This window comes from Eleutherodactylus coqui, chromosome 3, assembly GCF_035609145.1.
Source record: "Eleutherodactylus coqui strain aEleCoq1 chromosome 3, aEleCoq1.hap1, whole genome shotgun sequence".
Classification (NCBI taxonomy): Eukaryota; Metazoa; Chordata; class Amphibia; order Anura; family Eleutherodactylidae; genus Eleutherodactylus; species Eleutherodactylus coqui.
Genome location: NC_089839.1, coordinates 239,212,479 through 239,235,338, shown reverse-complemented (window position 1 = coordinate 239,235,338; position 22,860 = coordinate 239,212,479). Strand labels below are relative to the sequence as shown.

At 45.2% G+C, this 22,860-nt stretch overlaps 1 protein-coding gene across 8 annotated transcripts in view; it reads right to left on the bottom strand.

The window, feature by feature from the left end:
* The window catches only part of LOC136621575 (coagulation factor XIII B chain-like), a 612,738-nt gene that overhangs the window by 283,083 nt on the left and 306,795 nt on the right, over nucleotides 1-22,860 (bottom strand). For 5 of the 8 annotated variants that reach the window (XM_066597142.1, XM_066597138.1, XM_066597143.1 and 2 more), the window contains exons 8-9: nucleotides 930-1,100; nucleotides 635-844 (exon numbers count right to left, since the gene is read on the bottom strand). In XM_066597142.1, coding sequence (XP_066453239.1) covers nucleotides 635-844; nucleotides 930-1,100 — 381 coding nt within the window. Of the gene's footprint in view, nucleotides 1-634; nucleotides 845-929; nucleotides 1,101-18,481; nucleotides 18,665-22,860 lie in introns of all 8 variants that reach the window. The other 3 variants (XM_066597145.1, XM_066597139.1, XM_066597141.1) reach the window with 2 other exon arrangements.

Below are 22,860 nucleotides of genomic sequence, written 5' to 3'. Positions count from 1 at the left end.
CGCTAGTGGGTAGGCACCTTTAAGCGGTTGGCTACTTTTAAAATACATATACAGATGGGATAGAAACCACACAAAGTGGCATTTACAAAAAGCCTCATTACTGCGCATATGAAATTGAAGAGGGTAGATGGTGGGAACTGCACATAAGCTAATAAATTTAGTGCATTTAGAATTGTCTCTTTGGATTTCATTCTATGCTTGCTGTGAATAACCATACACTGCGGCAACAATTTGTACTTTTTTTAAACGTTTTGCCTTTTGATAAAATGAGTCTATGTATATGGATAGTACAGAGGAGGCCTCACAGTTCTGGAGACTCTGTGTGCAAAATGGAAAAACTGCTCTGTAAGAGCATTCCATATATGAACAGTCTTTCAAATGTATGCCTACATGTGGCTTCCTTCAGTAACAAAGCTATCATTGCCTTTGAGATATTGCCTTGTAGTTAATGGTGAAAAAGGCTTAAAACATATGCTTAATAAGGAATGTTGTGTTAAAAGAAAAAGAAAAACAGGAACTCCTGAAAAACTTCAGCGTTTTCAAATGTAAAATGTGAATGAACGTTTTACATATTTTTTTGATTTTTATGTAACATCTTGATTGATAGTAACAAGACATAATAAATTATACTTACTCCCGGAGAAGCATCTGGGATACTTAAATTTTCCATCATAACATGCAATCTTAAGAAGTGCTTGATTTGGTCGTTTAAATCCTGGCTTACAGGAAACAAGTAATTCAGTGCCATGTTTATAATTGCTATCGTAAGTACTTTTCTGGATATAAAATGAATGTAACTGAATGTTGCTTTCACTAAGACCTTCTGAGGAGATTCTGCATGGACCTGAAGGAAAGGTAAAAGGAAAACATTTTTTTAATTCTTTTAGAGCATCATGAATATTTCTAGAGGTTGAGTTTAATGTACTTACGGTAACATACGGGGAGATCGATCCATTGACCATTCTCACATTTAGCATTTATAGGACCATTTATTACATAGTTCTCATTGCACCAAAATGCCACAGATGAGCCCGAGTCATAACTGTCCTGCTGTTCAGTTGCAAGGAATCCATTTACGATTTCTGGAGTCTGACAGCTTTCTAAAAAGTCATAAGGACAAGAATTTTAGAACTAGTTAGAGTTCATAGAAAGTGTGCACTGCCCCCTTTGAAGCATACATAATCATAGTTATTAAGGATTTAAACGACCAGCGATGCCACAAAATCAGTGACCTCTCCGCAGTGTCATTGCGGAAGCACCGCGGATCAGACCGCTTTCATGTACTTCAATGGAAGCCGTACATGCAGAATCCACAGAAAAATGAAGCATGACACAATTTTTCCTCTGCTTGCGTAAACCACAATTGGTTTCCGCAAGTGTGCAGGAAGAATCGATTTCCTATTGCATGCTATGGGTGATATTTGCTGCAGATCCGCGGGTGGATGCCGACCGCAGATTCCGCAGCAATTATCCGGCTGTGAGCAGGATCCTTATCTTTTAGTGACTTTAATATGTAAACAGGCAAGTGCATTATCAGGTCGTGATTCACAGCCTGATATTACGCTCACAAACATACGTTTTCCCTGCGGATTCGTGGCACGTGGTGCAATGTGGCCACCGGCCCCACTGAAAACAATGGGCAATGCGAGGCCATATCACCCAAAGATAGGACTGCTGCGATTTATTTCCCGCATCGCACCATGATGCGGTAAGAAAAAGACACTCATGTATAACCCCATTCAATAGAATGGGGTTCATATTCGTGTGAGATTTGTACATCTTGCAACCCACAAATCTCGCACGATTTTCTCGGCCATGTGAAAACGGCTTTATAGATGTACTACCAAACATAGAAATGGTCCATCTTATCTGAGCCTGCCTTGCCAGGCAGATATACAAGTATATTCTTTTCGGAGAGGTAGCTGCTCAGGGGAGTCTTCTGTACAGTTGCTATGGGTAGAGCAGTGGAGTGTATAGTAAATAGGGTTGTCCAGGACTTTTAGTATTGATAATGCTTTCCTCAGGATAGGTCTCATCACTGGTTGATCAGTGAGTTTTTCCACTCAAAATCCTTGCTAATCAGCTCATCACTGGATATGCTGTCAGTATGCAAAATGCTGGAAGCAGATAGTGCTGTCAGAATTGCAATGGCATAAGTTGTTAATACAACCAAAGGCAGCTCTGCCTGCACTATTAAAGGGGTTGTCTCGCGAAAGCAAGTGGGGTTAAGCACTTCTGTATGGCCATATTAATGCACTTTGTAATATACATTGTGCATTAAATATGAGCCATACAGAAGTTATTCACTTATCTTCCCTGCGCTGGCGTCCCCGTCTCCATGGCTCCGTCTAACTTCAGCGTCTAATCGCCCAATTAGACGCGCTTGCGCAGAAGGGTCTTCTGCCTTCGGCTGGGTGTGGCACGAGCGGCGTTTTGGCCCCGCCCCTTCTAAGCATCATCGTGTAGCTCCGCCCCGTCACATGTGCCGATTCCAGCCAATCAGGAGGCTGGAATCCGCACACGTGACGGGGCGGAGCTACGTGATGATGCATAGAAGGGGGAGGAGCCAGAACACCGCTGCTGCCGGACAGACCCGAAGGCAGAAGACCCTTCGGGCGATTACACGCTGAAGTTAGACGGAGCTATGGAGACGGGGACGCCAGCGCAGGGAAGGTAAGTGAATAACTTCTGTATGGCTCATATTTAATGCACGATGTATATTACAAAGTGCATTAATATGGCCATACAGAAGTGCTTAACCCCACTTGCTTTCGCGAGACAACCCCTTTAACCCCTTAACGACCGCCCCATCGGGAAACTACGTCCTCAGTAAGTAGGCTTTAATCCTAGAGGACGTAGTTTTATGCATCCTCTTAGGATTAATGCCCACTCGCCTGAGGACGTGACACCCCTCAGTGGATACATTAAGGGGTGTAGTTTTTAAAATGGGGTCATTTGTGGGGGTATCTATTATTCTGAGGGCGCCCACCCACTGGCGATTTTTTTTCCCTGCGAAATTCGCAGCATTTTTTTCTCTGCAGGGGTCTATGGGACTTGTAATGTTAAAATCGCGATCGCGCAAAATCGCTATTTACCGCGAAATCGCGATTTTGCGCGATCGCGATTTTAACATTACAAGTCCCATAGACCCCTGCAGAGAAAAAAATGCTGCGAATTTCGCAGGGAAAAAAAATCGCCAGTGGGTGGGCGCCCTGACACTCATGAGCCTTTGCAAACTTGGCTTGGTGCAGGAAAACAAAGTGTTCCTCAAAATGCTGAAAAGTAATGTTAAATTTGTACGTCATCTAAATGGTTAAAAAACACAAACGTTTTTCAAATGTGCATTCAGAATAAAGTAAACGGATGGAAATATATATCTTATCAAAAATTTGTACAGTATGTTTGGACATATTTGAGATATTACGGTTGAAAATATGAAAAAAATGACAATTTTTTCAAAATTCTCCCAATTTTGTCGCTTTTATATCGGTCTCTTTTTACAACCAAAATGAAGTACAACATGTGGCGAAAAAACAATGTCAGAATCACTTGGATTTGTAAAGCCTTTATAGAGTTATGTTACGTTGAACGACGCATGTCAGATTTCCAAAATTTGGCTCTGTCACTAAGGCGCAAACAGGCTTCGTCACTAAGGGGTTAAACTGGGCCACTGCAATACGGAGAGTATAATGATGTTCTGCAGCAGCTGTGTGTATTAAGTTTAGAAAAAATTATTTTCTTTAACCCCTAAATACAGGATACACAGTTGCATCCTGTGAAATTGGGGTTTGATTGGAGGGGGATCGGGAACCTATCCCGCTCCATACAATGCGAATGCTGGCTGTTTCTTACAGCTGGCACCCGCCAGCAACAGCTGCAATCAGCACTCACGCTGATCATGGCGGTTAACCATTTAAATCCCACAATCTGAGTTCAGGGGTATCCAAGCAGCTGCCTGCAATGAGATCATAGGGTGCCATTTGGTTGTCATGGCAGCTGAAAGGCCTTTTCCCACTAGATGGATTTGTACTTGATAGTTTACCTTTCTCTATTCCTCTAAAATAGCCCTCATTTTTTTACTTTGGAATTGCTGGAGAATATGTTGGCGCTATACAAATAAAGATTATTATTATTAGATCTAGACTGGTATTAGAATTTGTTCAATTGAATATTAATTCTTTTACCTCCACACCAAAATTAAGACCTAAAATAAACTTTCACTTTCCATTGCCGCATGGGTCAGCCCGGTTAAGCGGGCTTTATTTCTTACAGCACTTCCCAATCTGCCTGCCACAAGGCCTGCTACAGCATATAGAGAGTATTATGTCCTTCATTTGGAGTGATGGGATTCACAGGATCGCCTCTAAATGCCTCACAAACCCGTGGGATAGAAATGGTATAGCGGTACTGAATATTACCTAGCTAGTGAACTTGCATAAATGACATGGGGTACTTTTGAGGTCACCAAGGTCTAGTCCCTTCTATTAATCTCTACAGCCCTACATCCCATAGACTTGTATAGGAAAGCACACATAGAAAAGAATCAGATTTCCATGCCGTATGCCCACTTCAGAGGGGACAGCGCTGGATAGCAGGGGCGGGTAAGTATGAAAAATACATCACTTCGATCCCTGTCATGTTCCTTAGCAGCACCATAACTTTGTTTATGGTGCTGTCGGGATGCAACAGGTTCCCTTTAACGTCCTAAGGATGATGCCATTATTTAGTTTTTTTCATTTTTGATTTTTCCTCTGCATTTTTAAAGAAATCATAACTCTGTTGTTTATCTATCTACCTTGATGTCCTGTAGTTTCTGTTTTGAAGTATTTTGAAGTACATGTGACTTTTTGATTGCCTTTTATTATATTTTTTCTTGGAGAGAAAAAAAAAGCGCAATTCTGGCATTTTTTTTCCCGATAATGTTCACTTTGTGTGGTAAATAATGCGTTGCTTTGCTAGATCAGATATTATGGATGCAGTGATAGCGAATATGTTTTGGGGTTTTTTTAATTTAGATTTTATAATGAAATATGGCAAAAGAGAATTTAAAAAATATATTTATTATATTTTTTCAATAATTAATAAAACTTTTTAAAACTGATTTTTTAATTATTCTTTTTAGTCCCCATAGGGAACAAGAATTCGTGATGTTTGATCTCTGATGTAGTATGATGTAATACATTATATCATGATCTGACAACCAACCTGTCAAGCCAGAAGGCTTCTGACTGCCACAGCAACTGAATGGCACCCTGCAATCTCATCGCGGAGGGAGGGCAATTTGGACCCCCGAACATCGATTATGGCACTTAAATGCCACTGTCAGAATTGTGGGTGGCATTTAAAGGGGTTAAATCAGCTCCTATTAGCAGGAGCGCGGATTTGAGCTATTGAGGGTGGGTGTCGGCTGTCGACCCCTGATCCCACTTCACAGAAACTCCAAACCTCCATAACAGAAATGTACTGGACTTATTGTAAAAGAGCATATGGTTTATGCTGGCCTAAAAGATTTCCTCACCCTCCAGTCTGAATTTGATCTTCCTCTTTCCCAGGTCTTTAGCCATTTGAAATTTAAATATGCTCTGACTATTCAATTTGCCAGTGGGCTCATTTCTTTTCCTTCTATTCCCTTCCCATACCTCTTTCTTAAGCCCTCTGGTTCCAATGTCTGTTCACTTTTTTCAAGTACGTTACGGGATTCCTTATGTACAAAGTAGAAGAGGGAGGTGGGGAGACTTATGGAAGAGGATTGTGACAGAACTTTGGCTTACCCTAGGGCATTTTCTTTGAACCACCATGAATTCCGGCAAATTGATTTAACACATACTATACCACCTGAGGGCTACAAACATTCTACCTGAATTACTTGGATGAGTGCCCCAAGTATCACTGAAAGTCTGGTACCTTCTTTCATCTTTTTTTCCAATGTCCTAGGAATTTTTTGCACTGTCCGAGCCATTTGGGAGCAAATAGTTAAATTCATAAATGACAAGATGGGTACATGTCTCTCGCTAAGACCCAAATTTTGCCTTCTATCACCTGACCCTGATTTCTACACCCCTAAATATACATACATATTTCTTACATTATGCCCTTATTATGCCAGGTAAGTAAGTACTAAATTCTGGCTAGCACCTCATGTTCCCATACTCTCCAACTGAAAGATATTTGTGAACTTTGTGTTCCCCATAAAACATGAAGTTATCGGAAAAGGAATCATCCAGAAAAATTCTCCAAGGTTTCGACCATAGGATTCGAGCAGACATTGTTTCCCTCAATGAGACCCATTTTGCTTCAGCTTCCACCCCAACATTCTTCCACTGCAGTAACTCAACGCACTACCTGGCTTCTGCTTTGGAGAAAAAAAGAGGTGTGGGGATCTGAATATCCAGACATATTTCTTTTGCGCTACAAAACATTCACAGAGACCCTGAAGGTAGGTTTTTCATATTCTAAGGTGCACTTAATGGCTCATAAGTCACACTTGTTAACTATTACGCCCCCAACAGCAAACAACTTACATTCTTGATAACCTCTTTTCCTCTAGGCTCCTCTGCTTTGAAGGCCCAACTGTTGTGGGTGGAGACTCCAACTTAGTTTTGGATGTTTCCTTAGATAAATTAAATGTGGATAAAACTAAATTCATTTCCCCTACAGCTCCCGCTCACCGATTCAATAAACTCCTGCACTACTTTGGCCTGGTTGATATCTGGGGAAACCTTCACAACATGGACAGAGATAATACAGACTACTCTGTAGTGCACAATTTATACAAAAGAATAGAACATGTTTACATGCAAACTAGATTTATCTCCAAAATCGCTCAAGAAAAAATTTTGACTTGTCCATGGTCAGATCATTCTCCGTAATTAATTTCATTTTCAGAACTAACCAGCTAAAAAACCATGGGATACTGGCAGTTGAATCAATCACTCCTCAATAACGAATTTGTGCAAAAGGAGATTTTGGATACCATTGAGGACTTCTTTGTACATAACCTTCCCAGTGACACCTCATATGAAACCAATTGGGATGCCCATAAGGCAGTAATCAGAGGGAGATTCATTCAATTAACTTCCAAAATAAGGGCTCAATGGACAAAGAATCTACAGCAAAAAGAGGCCACCATTTTTCCCTGTTAGAACACCATAAAATAACCCCTTACACTAAAGAATGGTTCCCACAGCAAATTTGCCAGGAATTGCTTGATGAGGTCCTTCCCAGGTTGACACCAGAACATAGGGACCCTCCAGAGGGAGGTGATAGTGGAGGAGGCCAGGGTAGCAATAAAATCACTTAAAGCTTCCAGAGCCACTGGCCCAGATGGCTTTTCCAATATATACTATAAGACATTTCACACCCCTAGGTGGTTCCATGGTTGGGTTTTTACAACTCCCTTCTACAAATTCCATAATTATCCCCTGCTGGGAAAATAAGCCTTTTTCACATAATTTCCAAACCTAAGAAGGATCACTGTATGTGCAACAACTATCACCCAATTTTAGATATGAGCGAGCACCAAAATGCTCGGGTGCTCGATATTCGGGACGAAATTATCGCGATGCTCGAGGGTTCGTTTCGAGTAACGAACCCCATTGAAGTCAATGGGCGACCGCAGCATTTTTGTATTTCGCCGATGCTCGCTAAGGTTTTCATGTGTGAAAATCTGGGCAATTCAAGAAAGTGATGGGAACGACACAGAAACGGATAGGGCAGGCGAGGGGCTACATGTTGGGCTGCATCTCAAGTTCACAGGTCCCACTATTAAGCCACAATACCGGCAAGAGTGGGCCCCCCGCCCCCCTCCCAACAACTTTTACTTCTGAAAAGCCCTCATTAGCAATGCACACCTTAGCTAAGTACCACACTACCTCCAACAAAGCAGAATCACTGCCTGCATGACACTCCGCTGCCACTTCTCCTGGGTTACATGCTGCCCAACTCCCCCCTGCACGACCCAGTGTCCACAGCGCACACCAAAGTGTCCCTGCCCAGCCTTCAGCTGCCCTCATGCCACACCACCCTCATGTCTATGTATAAGTGCGTCTGCCACAGGAAAAGCAGGCACACACTGCAGAGGGTTGGCATGGCTAGGCAGCGACCCCCCCATAAAAGGGGCGGGCTGATAGTCCACAATGCTGTACAGAAGCAATGAGAAATCCAATCCTGTGCCACCTCCATCTGGAGCTGCACACGTGGGCATAGCAATGGGGAACCTATGTGCCACACACTATTCATTCTGTCAAGGTGTCTGCACGCCCCAGTCAGACCGCGGTTTTTTATAAATAGTCACAGGCAGGTACAACTCCGCAATAGGAATTCCGTGTGCACCCACAGCATGGGTGTCTCCCTGGAACCCACCGGCAGTACATAAATATATCCCATTGCATTGCCCAACACAGCTCAGGTAGTAATGTCGTGCTTAATGCAGGTGGGCTTCGGCCCACACTGCATGCCCCAGTCAGACTGGGGTTCTTTACAAGTGGACAGATGTAGTAAAAACTCCGTGTGCACCTGCAGCATGGGTGGCTCCCTGGAAACCACCGGCGGTACATAGAAATATCCCATTGCAGTGCCCAACACAGCTGATGTAACGTCACGTCAGCTGTAATGCAGGTGGGCTAAAAATGTATTTGATTACACTGTAGGCGAGGGCCCACGAAAATTGCTGTATCAACAGTACTAATGTACATCCGAAAAATTGGCCATGGTCAACCAAGATGAAACCCATTAATCGTTTTGGTTAATGTGGCTTAAGTGGTAACTAGGCCTGGAGGCAGCCCAGTTTTACGAAAAATTGGTTCAAGTTAAAGTTTCAACGCTTTTAAGAGCATTGAAACATATAAAAATTGTTTAGAAAAATTAGATGAGTGAGCCTTGTGGCCTAAGAAAAATTGCCCGTTCAGCGTGATTACGTGAGGTTTCAGGAGGAGGAGCAGGAGGAGGAGGAGGAATATTAGACACAGACTGATGAAGCAGAAATGTCCCCGTTTTGGATGGTGAGAGAGAACGCAGCTTCCATCCGCGGGTGCAGCCTACGTATTGCTTACGTATCGCTGCTGTCCGCTGGTGGAGAAGAGAAGTCTGGGGAAATCCAGGCTTTGTTCATCTTGATCAGTGTTAGCCTGTCGGCACTGTCGGTTGACAGGCGGGTACGCTTATCTGTGATGATTCCCCCAGCCGCACTAAACACCCTCTCCGACAAGACGCTAGCCGCAGGACAAGCAAGCACCTCCAGGGCATACAGCGCTAGTTCAAGCCACGTGTCCAGCTTCGACACCCAGTAGTTGTAGGTGGCAGAGGCGTCACGGAGGACGGTCGTGCGATCCGCTACGTACTCTCTCACCATCCTTTTACAGTGCTCCCGCCGACTCAGCCTTGACTGGGGAGCGGTGACACAGTCTTGCTGGGGAGCCATAAAGCTGTCCAGGCCCTTAAAGACTGTTGCACTGCCTGGGCTGTACATGCTGCTCGATCTCCGCACCTCCCCTGCTACCTGGCCCTCGGAACTGCGCCTTCTGCCACTAGCGCTGTCGTGTGGGAATTTTACCATCAGCTTGTCCGCCAGGGTCCTGTGGTATAGCAACACTCTCGAACCTCTTTCCTCTTCGGGAATCAGAGTGGGAAGGTTCTCCTTATAGCGTGGGTCGAGAAGTGTGTACACCCAGTAATCTGTAGTGGCCAGAATGCGTGTAACGCGAGGGTCACGAGAAAGGCATCCTAACATGAAGTCAGCCATGTGTGCCAGGGTACCTGTACGCAACACATGGCTGTCCGCACTAGGAAGATCACTTTCAGGATCCTCCTCCTCCTCCTCCTCAGGCCATACACGCTGAAATGATGACAGGCAAGCAGCATGGGTACCGTCAGCAGTGGCCCAAGCTGTCTCTTCCCCCTCCTCCTCATCCTCCTCATGCTCCTCCTCCTCCTCAATGCGCTGAGATATAGACAGGAGGGTGCTCTGACTATCCAGCGACATACTGTCTTCCCCCGGCTCTGTTTCCGAGCGCAAAGCGGCTGCCTTTATGGTTTGCAGGGAACTTCTCAAGATGCATAGCAGAGGAATGGTGACGCTAATGATTGCAGCATCGCCGCTCACCACCTGGGTAGACTGCTCAAAGTTTCGAAGGACCTGGCAGATGTCTGCCAACCAGGCCCACTCTTCTGAAAATAATTGAGGAGGCTGACTCCCACTGCGCCGCCCATGTTGGAGTTGGTATTCCACGATAGCTCTACGCTGCTCATAGAGCCTGGCCAACATGTGGAGCGTAGAGTTCCACCGTGTGGGCACGTCGCACAGCAGTCGGTGCACTGGCAGCTTAAAGTGATGTTGCAGGGTGCGCAGGGTGGCAGCGTCCGTGTGGGACTTGCGGAAATGTGCGCAGAGCCGGCGCGCCTTTACGAGCAGGTCTGATAAGCGTGGGTAGCTTTTCAGAAAGCGCTGAACCACCAAATTAAAGACGTGGGCCAGGCATGGCACGTGCGTGAGGCTGCCGAGCTGCAGAGCCGCCACCAGGTTACATGCCGTTGTCACACACGACCATGCCCGGTTGGAGGCTCAGCGGCGCAAGCCAGCGGTCGGTCTGCTGTGTCAGACCCTGCAGCAGTTCGTGGGCCGTGTGCCTCTTATCGCCTAAGCTGAGTAGTTTCAGCACGGCCTGCTGACGCCTGCCCACCGCTGTGCTGCCACACCGCGCGACACCGACTGCTGGCGACATGCTGCTGCTAACACATCTTGATTGCGAGACAGAGGAGGAGGAGGAGGAGGAGGGTGCTTTAGTGGAGGAAGCATACACCTCCGCAGATACCACCACCGAGCTTGGGCCCGCAATTCTGGGGGTGGGTAGGACGTGAGCGGTCCCGGGCTCTGACTCTGTCCCAGCCTCCACTAAATTCACCCAATGTGCCGTCAGGGAGATGTAGTGGCCCTGCCCGCCTGTGCTTGTCCACGTGTCCGTTGTTAAGTGGACCGTGGCAGTAACCGTGTTGGTGAGGGCGCGTACAATGTTGCGGGAGACGTGGTCGTGCAGGGCTGGGACGGCACATCGGGAAAAGTAGTGGCGACTGGGAACTGAGTAGCGCGGGGCCGCCGCCTCCATGATACTTTTGAAGGACTCCGTTTCCACAACCCTATACGGCAGCATCTCAAGGCTGATGAATTTTGCTATGCGGACGGTTAACGTTTGAGCGTGCGGGTGCGTGGCGGCGTACTTGCGCTTGCGCTCCAACAGTTGCGCAAGCGACGGCTGGACGGTGCGCTGAACTACACTGCTGGATGGGGCCGAGGACAGCGGAGGTGAGGGTGTGGGTGCAGGCCAGGAGACGGTAGTGCCTGTCTCCTGAGAGGGGGGTTGCATCTCAGTGGCAGGTTGGGGCACAGGGGGAGAGGCAGGGGTGCAAACCGGAGGCGCTGAACGGCCTTCGTCCCACCTTGTGGGGTGCTTGGCCATCATATGTCTGCGCATGCTGGTGGTGGTGAGGCTGGTGGTGTTGGCTCCCCGGCTGAGCTTTGCGCGACAAAGGTTGCACACCACTGTTCGTCGGTCGTCAGGCGTCTCTGTGAAAAACTGCCAGACCTTAGAGCACCTCGGCCTCTGCAGGGTGGCATGACGCGAGGGGGCGCTTTGGGAAACAGTTGGTGGATTATTCGGTCTGGCCCTGCCTCTACCCCTGGCCACCGCACTGCCTCTTGCAACCTGCCCTGCTGATGCCCTTGACTCCCCCTCTGAAGACCTGTCCTCCTGAGTAAGCGTTGCACACCAGGTGGGGTCAGTCACCTCATCGTCCTGCTGCTCTTCCTCCGAATCCTCTGTGCGCTGCTCCCTCGGACTTACTGCCCTTACTACTACCTCACTGCAAGACAACTGTGTCTGATCGTCATCGTCCTCCTCACCCACAGAAAGTTGTTGAGACAGTTGGCGGAAGTCCCCAGCCTCTTCCCCCGGACCCCGGGAACTTTCGAATGGTTGGGCATCAGTGACGATAAACTCCTCTGGTGGGAGAGGAACCGCTGCTGCCCAATCTAAGCAGGGGCCCGAGAACAGTTCCTGGGAGTGTTCCCGCTCCTGAGCAGGTGTCATTGTAGTGGAGTGAGGAGGCTGGGAGGAAGGAGGAGCAGCAGACAGAGGATTCGGATTTGCAGCAGTGGACGGCGCAGAACTGCGGGTTGACGATAGGTTGCTCGAAGCACTTTCTGCCATCCAGGACAGGACCTGCTCACACTGCTCATTTTCTAATAACCGTCTCCCGCGTGGACCCATTAATTGGGCAATGAATGTGGGGACGCCAGAAACGTGCCTCTCTCCTAATCGCGCAGCAGTCGGCTGCGACACACCTGGATCAGGAGCTCGGCCTGTGCCCACACCCTGACTTGGCCCTCCGCGTCCTCGGCCGCGTCCACGTCCTCTAGGCCTACCCCTACCCCTCAGCATGCTGTATTACCAGTGATTTGATTTCACAGGCAGGAAATAAATTGGCGCAAGACTGCAGGCCAAATATAATTTTTTCCCTTTTTTGAAAACGAAAGGCCCCACTGCCTCTAGTGAATGAATAATCTAAGTTTAATAACTGTGTTGTGGCCCTGCTAATGTTTCACAGAACGTGAGGGTAGCAGAGTTATTAACTCTGGCAGAGCAGGTATTTTTTTTCCCAATTAAGGAAAGCAAATGGCGAACCCAGCAGTTAACCGTAGCTGGGTGCGTCTGATTTTTAAAGGTTGCACACGCAGCCGACACGTGTCCACCGCCCTTAGGACGGACAGAGGCAGGACAAATAGAATTATTTTCAGTTTTTTTCCACCAAAAGGCAGCACTGCGTATATTCAATGAACATGAGAAGTTTAATAACTGTGCTGTGTCCCTGCTAATGTGTCACAGAACTGAGGGTAGCAGAGTTATTAACTCTGGCAGAGCAGGTATTTTTTTTCCCAATTAAGGAAAGCAAATGGCGAAGCCAGCAGTTAACCGTAGCTGGGTGCGTCTGATTTTTAAAGGTTGCACACGCAGCCGACACGTGTCCACCGCCCTTAGGACGGACAGAGGCAGGACAAATAGAATTATTTTCAGTTTTTTTCCACCAAAAGGCAGCACTGCGTATATTCAATGAATAATAACTGTGTTGTGGCCCTGCCTACACAATTCTTTCCCTGCAGTATCAATGGAGGGTGCAATGCTCTGCAGAGGCGATTTTGAGAAGAAAAAAAAAATGCAGCACAGCTAACAGCAGCCAGCACAGTACTGCAGACGGTTAAATATGGCCCTAGAAAGGACCGTTGAGGTTCTTGAAGGCTACACTCACTCCTAACACTCTCCCTGCCTATGCAACACTTCTGTCCCTAATGCCGGGTGCAACGCTCTGCAGAGGCGATTTTGAGAAAAAAAATAATTGCCACTGCTAACAGCAGCCAACACACAGCTATCAGTGGCCCTAATAAGGACCTTTGGGGTTCTTGAAGCCTACACTAACTACCAATTCTTTCCCTACAGCAGCTCCGGTACAAACAGCACTGTCCCTCATCTAACTCACACAGCATCTGAGGCGAGCCGCGGGAGGGGCCGACTTTTATATTCGGCGGACACCTGATGACCCCAGCCACTCACAGCAGGGGGGTGGTATAGGGCTGGAACAACACAGGGGGAAGTTGTAATGCCTTCCCTGTCTTTCAATTGGCCAGAAAAGCGCGCTAACGTCAGGGAAGGAAGTGAAAGTAACCCGAACACCTCATGGTGTTCGTTACGAATAACGAACATCCCGAACACCCTAATATCCGCATGGATATCAAGTTCGGACGAACACGTTCGCTCATCTCTAATAATTAATCAAATGTACTAATTAAATATAATTTGAGCACTCCTTCGACTATATTCTACTGGTATTGTATGATGTTACACCTGTCAAACACTAAATGCAACCATGATATATCAGCAGTGAAACACATTCTCTAAATATTTTTTCACTTGCTCATAAAAAATGGTATTGTGCAATACTCCAGTTATTTCTCCATATTCTCAACAGTAACCTAGAATGACCGGCAGCAGGATTGCAAATACATTAAAGGTCACCAAAAAATGACATTGTATAAAGAAGATACGTTCACATCACATTTTAGCACATTATATATTAGGATGTTGAACTGTGATTTGAACCTAGTTTTATACAACACATATCTTTCTTAGGTGGTTCTTAATGTATTGGCAGTCCTGCTAGCTCCAAATTACTTAAGAACCTGTTAAAACGTCCATTTGAATTCCTTTTTTCTTTTTCACACAGATCCATAGAATTCAATGTTCGGTTGTTGAATATTCTTTTCAATGGGACAAAGAAAGCAGACTCTCATTTTTCTGTCCTGTTGAACAACTAGAACCTAATAGATCAGTTTTTTTACAATGCAAATCTATGGCAATCGAATGGTACAGAATAGGCATCCTGTTGCACAATTGCATGTGTGTAAGGAAAATACTAAATTCATGATTATTTAGATTCAATTACTGTATATACTCGAGTATTAGCCGAGTCAATAAGTTTTACCAGAAAAAATTGGTAAAATTTATTGACTTGATTATAAGCTCAGCTATACTCCAGTATATAGTATGTAAAAAAAAAAAAGCAATACTCACCTATCAGCTGGCGTCTGTGTCCCCAGCGCGATGCTGTCCCCGGCGCAATGCTCTCCCTGACGGTGTGGCCAGCTGCTGCAGTCTTCTTTCTGCTGTCTTCTCCCTGGCTTGCTTTTGAAATCCCCACCGTCAACGCTGTGATTGGATTGAGCGCCGTCCAATCAGAGCCGGCACTCGATAAACCAATCAAAGCCATTCAGAATTATATCACTGAATGGCTGTGATTGGTTTATCGACCACCGGCTGTGATTGGCCGGCGCTCAATCCAATCACAGTGCCGACGGCGGGGATTTCAAAAGCAAGCCAGGGGGAAGACTGCAGCAGCAGGCCGCACCGCCGGGGACAGCATCGCGCCGTGGACACAGACGCCGGCTGATAGGTAAGTATTGAGTTTTTTTCTTTTTTTTATCTTACTTGCGTGCGTATAAGCCGGGAGGGGGATAGGGGGGGGGGGGGGGGGGCTTTTTCAGCACATTTTTTTGTGCTTTAAAAACTCAGCTTACACTCGAGTATATACGGTATATTTTAATTCTTTCACTCAAGAATATACTGAGGATGTATCTAAAACCATTCACTTGTGCATATTAGAAGAGATGTCCCCTCTTTTTGGTGAGCAGACTCGATTTTCTTGGATACAAGTGTGAAGTCAACATAACCGACTTTTGAGATATCTTATCTTGGGTGGAAAGTAATGTTTATCTCTAGGAAGAGGTGTAATTAAGTTTGTATACAAAAGCAGAGTCAACATTTATGACTTACAGAGAAATATGCAGCTATGATAAGTACTTTAAAATGCATACCATAAATATTTGAACTCAACTTCAAGCAGAAATATGCTGACACCTTTCTGTTTGGAAGAATTTGGAATGCTGACCTATACGCATTTGTATGGGCATAAAAAGGTCATATCTTCTCCAGTCAGAAGGAGAAGCTTTTTGAAGCTCGAATGGAAGGATGAGATGGATGAGAAGGTTTGAAAATTCTGAGTAATATGGACGCTTCAGAGACAGAATAAGGATGTCATCTGCTGAACTCTTAGAAGTGAGGGGAACCTTTGGTGATGGTAATATGTGATCTGTAACCTTTAGTTAATAATGTGTAGCTAACTATGTAATGTAACTTGCTATCTCTTTCACTTTGTGATGTGCTGTCTGCAACCTTTATGCTTTGATAATAGATATTATTCTTTGTATGTAGATCTAATAGTTTACAAATGTAGGACAATTATTCATCACTATGCTTATCATTCAGTTTGAATACATTCTTATTGTTAAACCATCCATAGTGTCTTACTCTCTTTAAAGCATAATCTGAACTAAAGTCTTGCTTCTCGCAGCAAAACAATGTGTAACATACATTTCATATTTAACCTGATTAAAAAAGGGGCACGTAATAGGATGATAAAATGTGATGAGAACCTAGAAGTTAGCAATTTTTTGCCCACAGGCTTTCAACAATGAAGAGAGTCTACCATCAAACTACTAACAACCACTTGTCTGTAGTATGTGAGTGAGTGCTTCTCATGCTCCGCCCCTGCTGATGTCATTGCTCCACCCCCTGGTGACACCATCGAAGGTCCTACAACATATATAACACACAGAGTCTGACTGACAGAAGAACAACACAATTAGGGCTCCTGGAAGGGGAGGACAAAAGTAACACACTGAGAATACAACTAAGCCGTTATTATCTCAGAAAACAAACCTCAGCAGTCCTGACAGAAGACAACAACCTACCACCACCACAGAGATCCAGTGGACTAAAAAGGCCCTGTGATGATTTCACTGGTGTGGGGGGAGCCAAGCTGTATGTGTGATGTGTGGGGTGTAGTAGAGCTATGTTTGTGCATGTACTAGGAAGCAGAGCTGTGTGGCGCCTTGCGCCACCAGAATCACTGGTGCTATAATTTGACATCATCTTCTGCGCATGCATGCCAGACGTAAAACATTGGGCGCATGCGCAGAAGGCCAGGGAGCATTGGGGATTTAAAGTCTCCCTGCTTTTGGCTAGCTCGAGTAGCCGAGAGCAGGGAGAGGACACTGGCAACCGCTGTATGTGGTTCTCGGTCACATGATTGCTGTTATCACAGCAATCATGTAAAGTAAAAAAGTGTAAAAAAAAAAGTTTAAGAAGTTTGAGTTTCATCTACCCTCATGGATCTTATGTGCGAGGGGAGATGAAATTACGTACCTAAGGCCCTCGGATTTATCCTCAGACCTTACTCTGGCTTCTGCGCACACGCTCCCATTGCTGAAGTGGCTGACACATGCGCAAAAAGGGGTGGATTGCTGGGATAATTTAAAAAATCCCTGCTCCTGGCTACCAAATATAGCCGGTAGCCTAGAGATTTCATGGGGGCCGCGGTATGTGGTCCTTGGTCACATGATCGCCATTTTCCAATGGATCACCCTTTTCAAAGATTACACACAGGCACAGTGGCCGACAAAGACTGCAATAGAAATTCTTCACACGAGTTGGGAACATATGGCTCTTATCTGTGTCTAATGTTTTTGATGACACCAGGGGTGTAACTAAAGGCTCAGGGGCCTGGGTGCAAAACTTCAACTTACCCACCCAACTGTACCTCTACGCATACCTAAACCAAGCTGCATACAGCTGAAAACAGATTTACATACATTATCTAGCCCCTTGGCATAAGCTTTTCCAACATGATTCATTTCCTGCACTACATGAAAATTTGTTTTCAGCCACAGGTGTAACTTGAAGCTGCTGGGCCCCAGTGCAAAATCTGGAACTGGGCCCACAACTTCATTGATAGTATTGGTTTACAATATGGGAAACAAGAACTTTATGGGCCCCCAAGGCCCAGGTGTAGATGCACTCTTTGCACCCCCTATATTTGCGCCCCAGTTTGTAGCCCCTTAGGATGTGTTCATGTTTTTTGTTGCCTCTTTGAACCGCAATTAAAAAACATTAAAAAACTGCATGCGGTATTTAACAACGATGTGCGTTTTTAAGAAACTGCATGCGTTATTAAAAACTGCATGTGGATTTAAACAATACATGCAGTGTTTTAAAACCACATGCACGTTTTTGATGTATTTTGTAATTGTGTGTAAAATGCAGGAAATACCCAGAATGGTCCATATCACTATATACAGGAAGATGTATTACTTATACCAGCTGTATATATATAATTATGTACCGAAGATACCCAGGTTATACCAGCGTGGTCAATATCACTATGTACAGGGAGCAGTATTACTTATACCAGCTGTACATATATAGTTATATATAGGAGATATCCAGGTTACACCAAAACGCTCGTTATCACTATATACAGGGATAAAGGGGGATTTACATCGCCTATATATTGCGATATGGCGCATGCTGGTATAATCTGAATATCTCCTGTCTTCCACTATCGGACACCACCAATGACGCGGCCGGCAGTGCACTAATAGACTGCAGTTGTGATGAATAACAACTGCAGTCTCTCAGTGTAAGGAAGAACTGCATTATGGGGGAATCTGCAGCATGAAATTAGCTGCAGGCTGCCCGAGATAATGTCCCTCCCCTCCTCGACTGTCACCCGCGGCAGTTAAACAGCATATGGCCGGGCCCTATGGGCCCCCATAGCCAGAGGCTTGATCACAATTGTGACCCCTAATGGTACGCCGATGGATAGTACGCTGATCCCAGATCAGAAGTTGGGGACTCTGAATGGAACAGCACATCAGTGGATTCAGCATTTCAGTAAGCAGCACATCACTTTACCAGTTCTGGAGTTGGTCAAGGGTACATTCCAACCTGTTCTGTATATATGACTGAGGGACAAAAAAGTTAATTATTTATAATTAGAAACCCCTTTAAAGTAAATGATATTCGGTTGAAGTTGTACTCACTTCTGCACACCGGTACATTAATCCATTGTGTGCTCTGACATTGTGCTTCTCCTGTCAAAGATCCTTCCAGGGAATAACCACCATTACAGGTGTAAGTAACTTTTTCACCGGATGCATAACTGGATTTAGGTTGTTCATTGAGTATGGCATTCTGAACAGCAGGGGGAGGTTCACAATATGCTGCTAAAATAAAAAATAATAATTAGGAAAGTAGACACACACTCCACTCCCAATCAGTGAATGACTATCACTCTAATGTGAAAGCACTGGAGCGATAGTCGTTGGGAAGACAATCAGGCGCTTATGCACTCCAACAGTTTTCCCTTGCAACAGTACCTTTAGATTGCAAAGTTCATATACAGCGATATGTAGAACCCGCAAAACAGAAGCAGTGCAATATAGCAAAAATTACTGTTAGCCTAAAATACTAGCATTTCAGTGAAGGAAAAAAATGTTGCCCCCTTACCACATCCCCCCCCCCCTCCCCTCAAAAAAAAAAAAAGTGTCCATAGCCTTTGAACACATATATACCTCAAAGCAGTGGCATTAAAAAAATTACAATGTGTCACGCGAAAAACAAGCCCTCATAGAGCTGTATAAAAAAAGAAAAATGTTATGGTTCTTGAAACAAGACAAAGAAAGAGAAAAAGCTGCTTGATCATTGAGGTGCAAACTAGGCCACCACTAAGGGTTTAAGTAATCCTATTCTCTGCTGCTTTCACTTATTTATATTGTGTAATCCTGATGCTATAATGGCATCAGTCAGCATATACTCCAGCTGCTATTGATGGGTCTTTTTAGGGACCTTTCACATGGGCGGAATTACCCTGCCAGACTCACTTCAAAATGAGGTAAAATGAAAATGGGTTAAATCTGCCTGCAATTTTGCATTAAAAAATCAATTTAGACCTGCAAATTATGGTGTGGGATTCCCCACTGGCAGTTTAAACTACATTTTGTGGTGTGTCCTAGCCTGTGTGAAACTGAAACGCCCCTTACTGTCTTGAATGGGCTATGGCTCTGCTTGATTTATTTGAACTTAAACAATCTTAGGAAATAATTACATATTGCTAAATTAGCAACTAAACTAACTAAATCACAATGTCAGGATTGTGGTATTGTTTTTAGCACCCCCTCTCCCCACCGCCCCCACCAAAAAAAAGAATCATTGGGTCATACAGACACGAAAATGGTCAAGAAAAAACAAGAAAAAAAAAAACTTTCCCTACAACACAGCCCATTGGTAGCAAATTAAAACAAAGTTATGGGGGTAATAAAATGGCGAGAGAAAGCAAGTTTTCTATTTTTTTTAATAAAGGCTTTTTTGTTGTTATCAGTAAAAAAATGTTAAAAAGCAGTAAACATGAAACAACATTAAAACATTAAAAAAATCTAAAAGTAATATTGCCATAATCGTACTGACTCACACCATAAAGTAAACATGTCCTTTTTGCTGCAGCGTTAAAAAAAACAATGGCACAATCCTTTTCTTTTCTGTTTAAGCCCATTTTAACATTTTTAAGAATTTCTACAATATATTTCATGGTACCATCAAATAATGCAAGCCCTCATATGGCTAGCTCACCAGATAAATAAAAAAAGTTATGGACCTTGAGAGGCCAGAATGAAGAAAAAATAAATAAAAACCCTCTAAAGTAGAATTTGCGCACGCCAGACCGGTAGTGACCAATGTTACAAAAGCATTGATGGCCCTGAATGGTGGCACTAGATGAAAGACGGGGCAGAGTTTTTTAAACTTGGTTACCATAGATGGAAATATAAAGTACTTAGGTATCAGAATGAGTCGCACACCAGATTCCTTATATCAGTTATCCCTCCCCTTCCTATTTAATAAAATTGCACAAGACCTTAAGAGATAGCATAGCTTGCCCTTGTCTCTGCAATAAAGGATACACATAATTGAAATTATGTGTTTTTTTTACTTAGCTTCCATGATACAGGAGAGGACTTTGTAAGCATTCTGTGAGGAGTTAGGCTCCATATCACAAAAAGTCACAGTACAAGAGCAAGCGTCTTTCATACTGGAACAGCGCTTGACCAAGGTCGAGAATTCCCCGCCGACACAAAACTCATTCAATAGACAAATTCTTCTGCATACAAATGATCAGGAGAACAGAAGTGTCACGTCCGTGCAGCACAAGAGCACCACGCTCTGCATGGACACAGGGTGTCGTTAATGCTTAATGCAGTTATATTACACCACGCACCGTAGGACAGTGAGCACCACTCCAGGAAGATGAAAGTCTGTCTCTAACCTACCAGGGGGGTGCAGGGTCCCTGCCTGAAAGTGGAGTAATTGTCCTGATAAGGACAGCCCCACTGTCTTCTTCCTGGGCCCTGACTATCCCTATTGGAACCCCTGGAGGGATGAACTGACACCACAAAGCAAGACAATAAATGTAACCAAAAATACAACTGATTGTGAACAACAGCACTTATTTGAATTGGAAGCAATTCACCCAGCCTAGAGGAACACTAAACTCCAGCCTTTCCTCTAGGGAACTGAGTAAGCAGCAGGGAGTAAAAGAAAGGGTATGAATATAAAGCTCTCCACACCTGTAGATTGGAAGAGCAACTAGAGAACCACACCCTCAACCTTCTCTCAAGAATGACTACAAGTCAGCATGCATCCATGCAGCATAGAAAGACAGCAGCGAGTAATCTCTACACAATGTGCATTAACCCTTGTCCTGCCAAACAAGGCAACAGGTCTGAACCTGCATCGAGGCCACTCCCCATCGGCTTGATACTCGTTCGAGTATTAGCGTGTTCGAGATGCTCGTTATTCGAAACGAGCACCACGCGATGTTCGAGTTACTTTCACTTTCATCTCTGAGACAGTAGCGTGCTTTTCTGGCCAATAGAAAGACAGGGAAGGCATTACAACTTCCCCCTGCGACGTTCAAGCCCTATACCACCCCCCTGCAGTGAGTGGCTGGCGAGATCAGTTGTCACCCGAGTATTTAAATCGGCCCCTCCCGCGGCTCGCCACAGATGCATTCTGACATAGCTCAGGGAATGTGCTGCTGATGCCGGAGCTGCTATAGGGAGAGTGTTAGGAGTTATTTTAGGCTTCAAGAACCCCAACGGTCCTTCTTAGAGCCACATCTGACCGTGTGCAGTACTGTTGAGGCTGTTTTTAGCAGTGTTGCACTTTTTTTTTTTTTTGTATATCGGCCGTGCAGACCGTTGCGTCCTCAGTCTGCACTCATTGTACATAGTATAGGGCCAGTAGTGGTGAGGCAGGGACAGTGGGAAAGGTGAAAGAGATATACAGGCTATATAGGCAGTGGGCATTTTCAAACAATTTTTGGGAAAAAAACTATATTTGGGCTGCCTGTGACCGTCCTCAGTGTACTGCGTGTCTGCTGGGGGTAGTAGTCCTAGCGCAGCTAAGCGTTACAGCAGACTTGCGCAAAAGTGTTTCCTGGCTCTGCGGTGCCCGTAACATCACCGTCATCATCCTGTCCACATTGAAACAGTATACATATATACGCTGCCTACAGTATCTGTGCACTGTAGCAGCTCTGCCGTTCAAAAAATAGAAGCAAAATACTTAAGGCCTACTAGTGGCGTTTGCCAACTTGACTGCTTCTGCGCTGTGAATTCCACTATCTCAGTCCTACGCACCTACGTCTCACTGCAGGCATGCGCAAAAGTGTTTCCTGGCTCTGCGGTGCCCGTAACATCACCGTCGTCATCCTGTCCACATTGAAACAGTATACATATATACGCTGCCTACAGTATCTGTCTACTGTCTGAGCTCTGCCGTTCAAAAAATAGAAGCAAAATACTTAGGGCCTACTAGTGGCGTCTGGCCACTTGACTGCTTCTGCGCTGTGAATTCCACTATTTCAGTCCTACGCACCTACGTCTCACTGCAGGTGTGCGCAAAAGTGTTTCCTGGCTCTGCGGTGCCCGTAACATCACCGTCATCATCCTGTCCACATTGAAACAGTATACATATATACGCTGCCTACAGTATCTGTGTACTGTAGGAGCTCTGCCGTTCAAAAAATAGAAGCAAAATACTTAAGGCCTACTAGTGGCGTCTGGCCACTTGACTGCTTCTGCGCTGTGAATTCCACTATCTCAGTCCTACGCACCTACGTCTCACTGCAGGCGTGCGCAAAAGTGTTTCCTGGCTCTGCTGTGCGTTCCGTAAGCGAAGTCAGCCTCCAATTACAGGCCAATAAGCGGCACATTTTATTACAGCGTTCTGTTTCTGCTCTACTCGTAATACACCATGCTGAGGGGTAGGGGTAGGCCTAGAGGACGTGGACGTGGGCGAGGACGCAGAGGCCCAAGTCAGGGTGTGGGCACAGGCCGAGATCCTGATCCAGGTGTTTCGCAGCCGA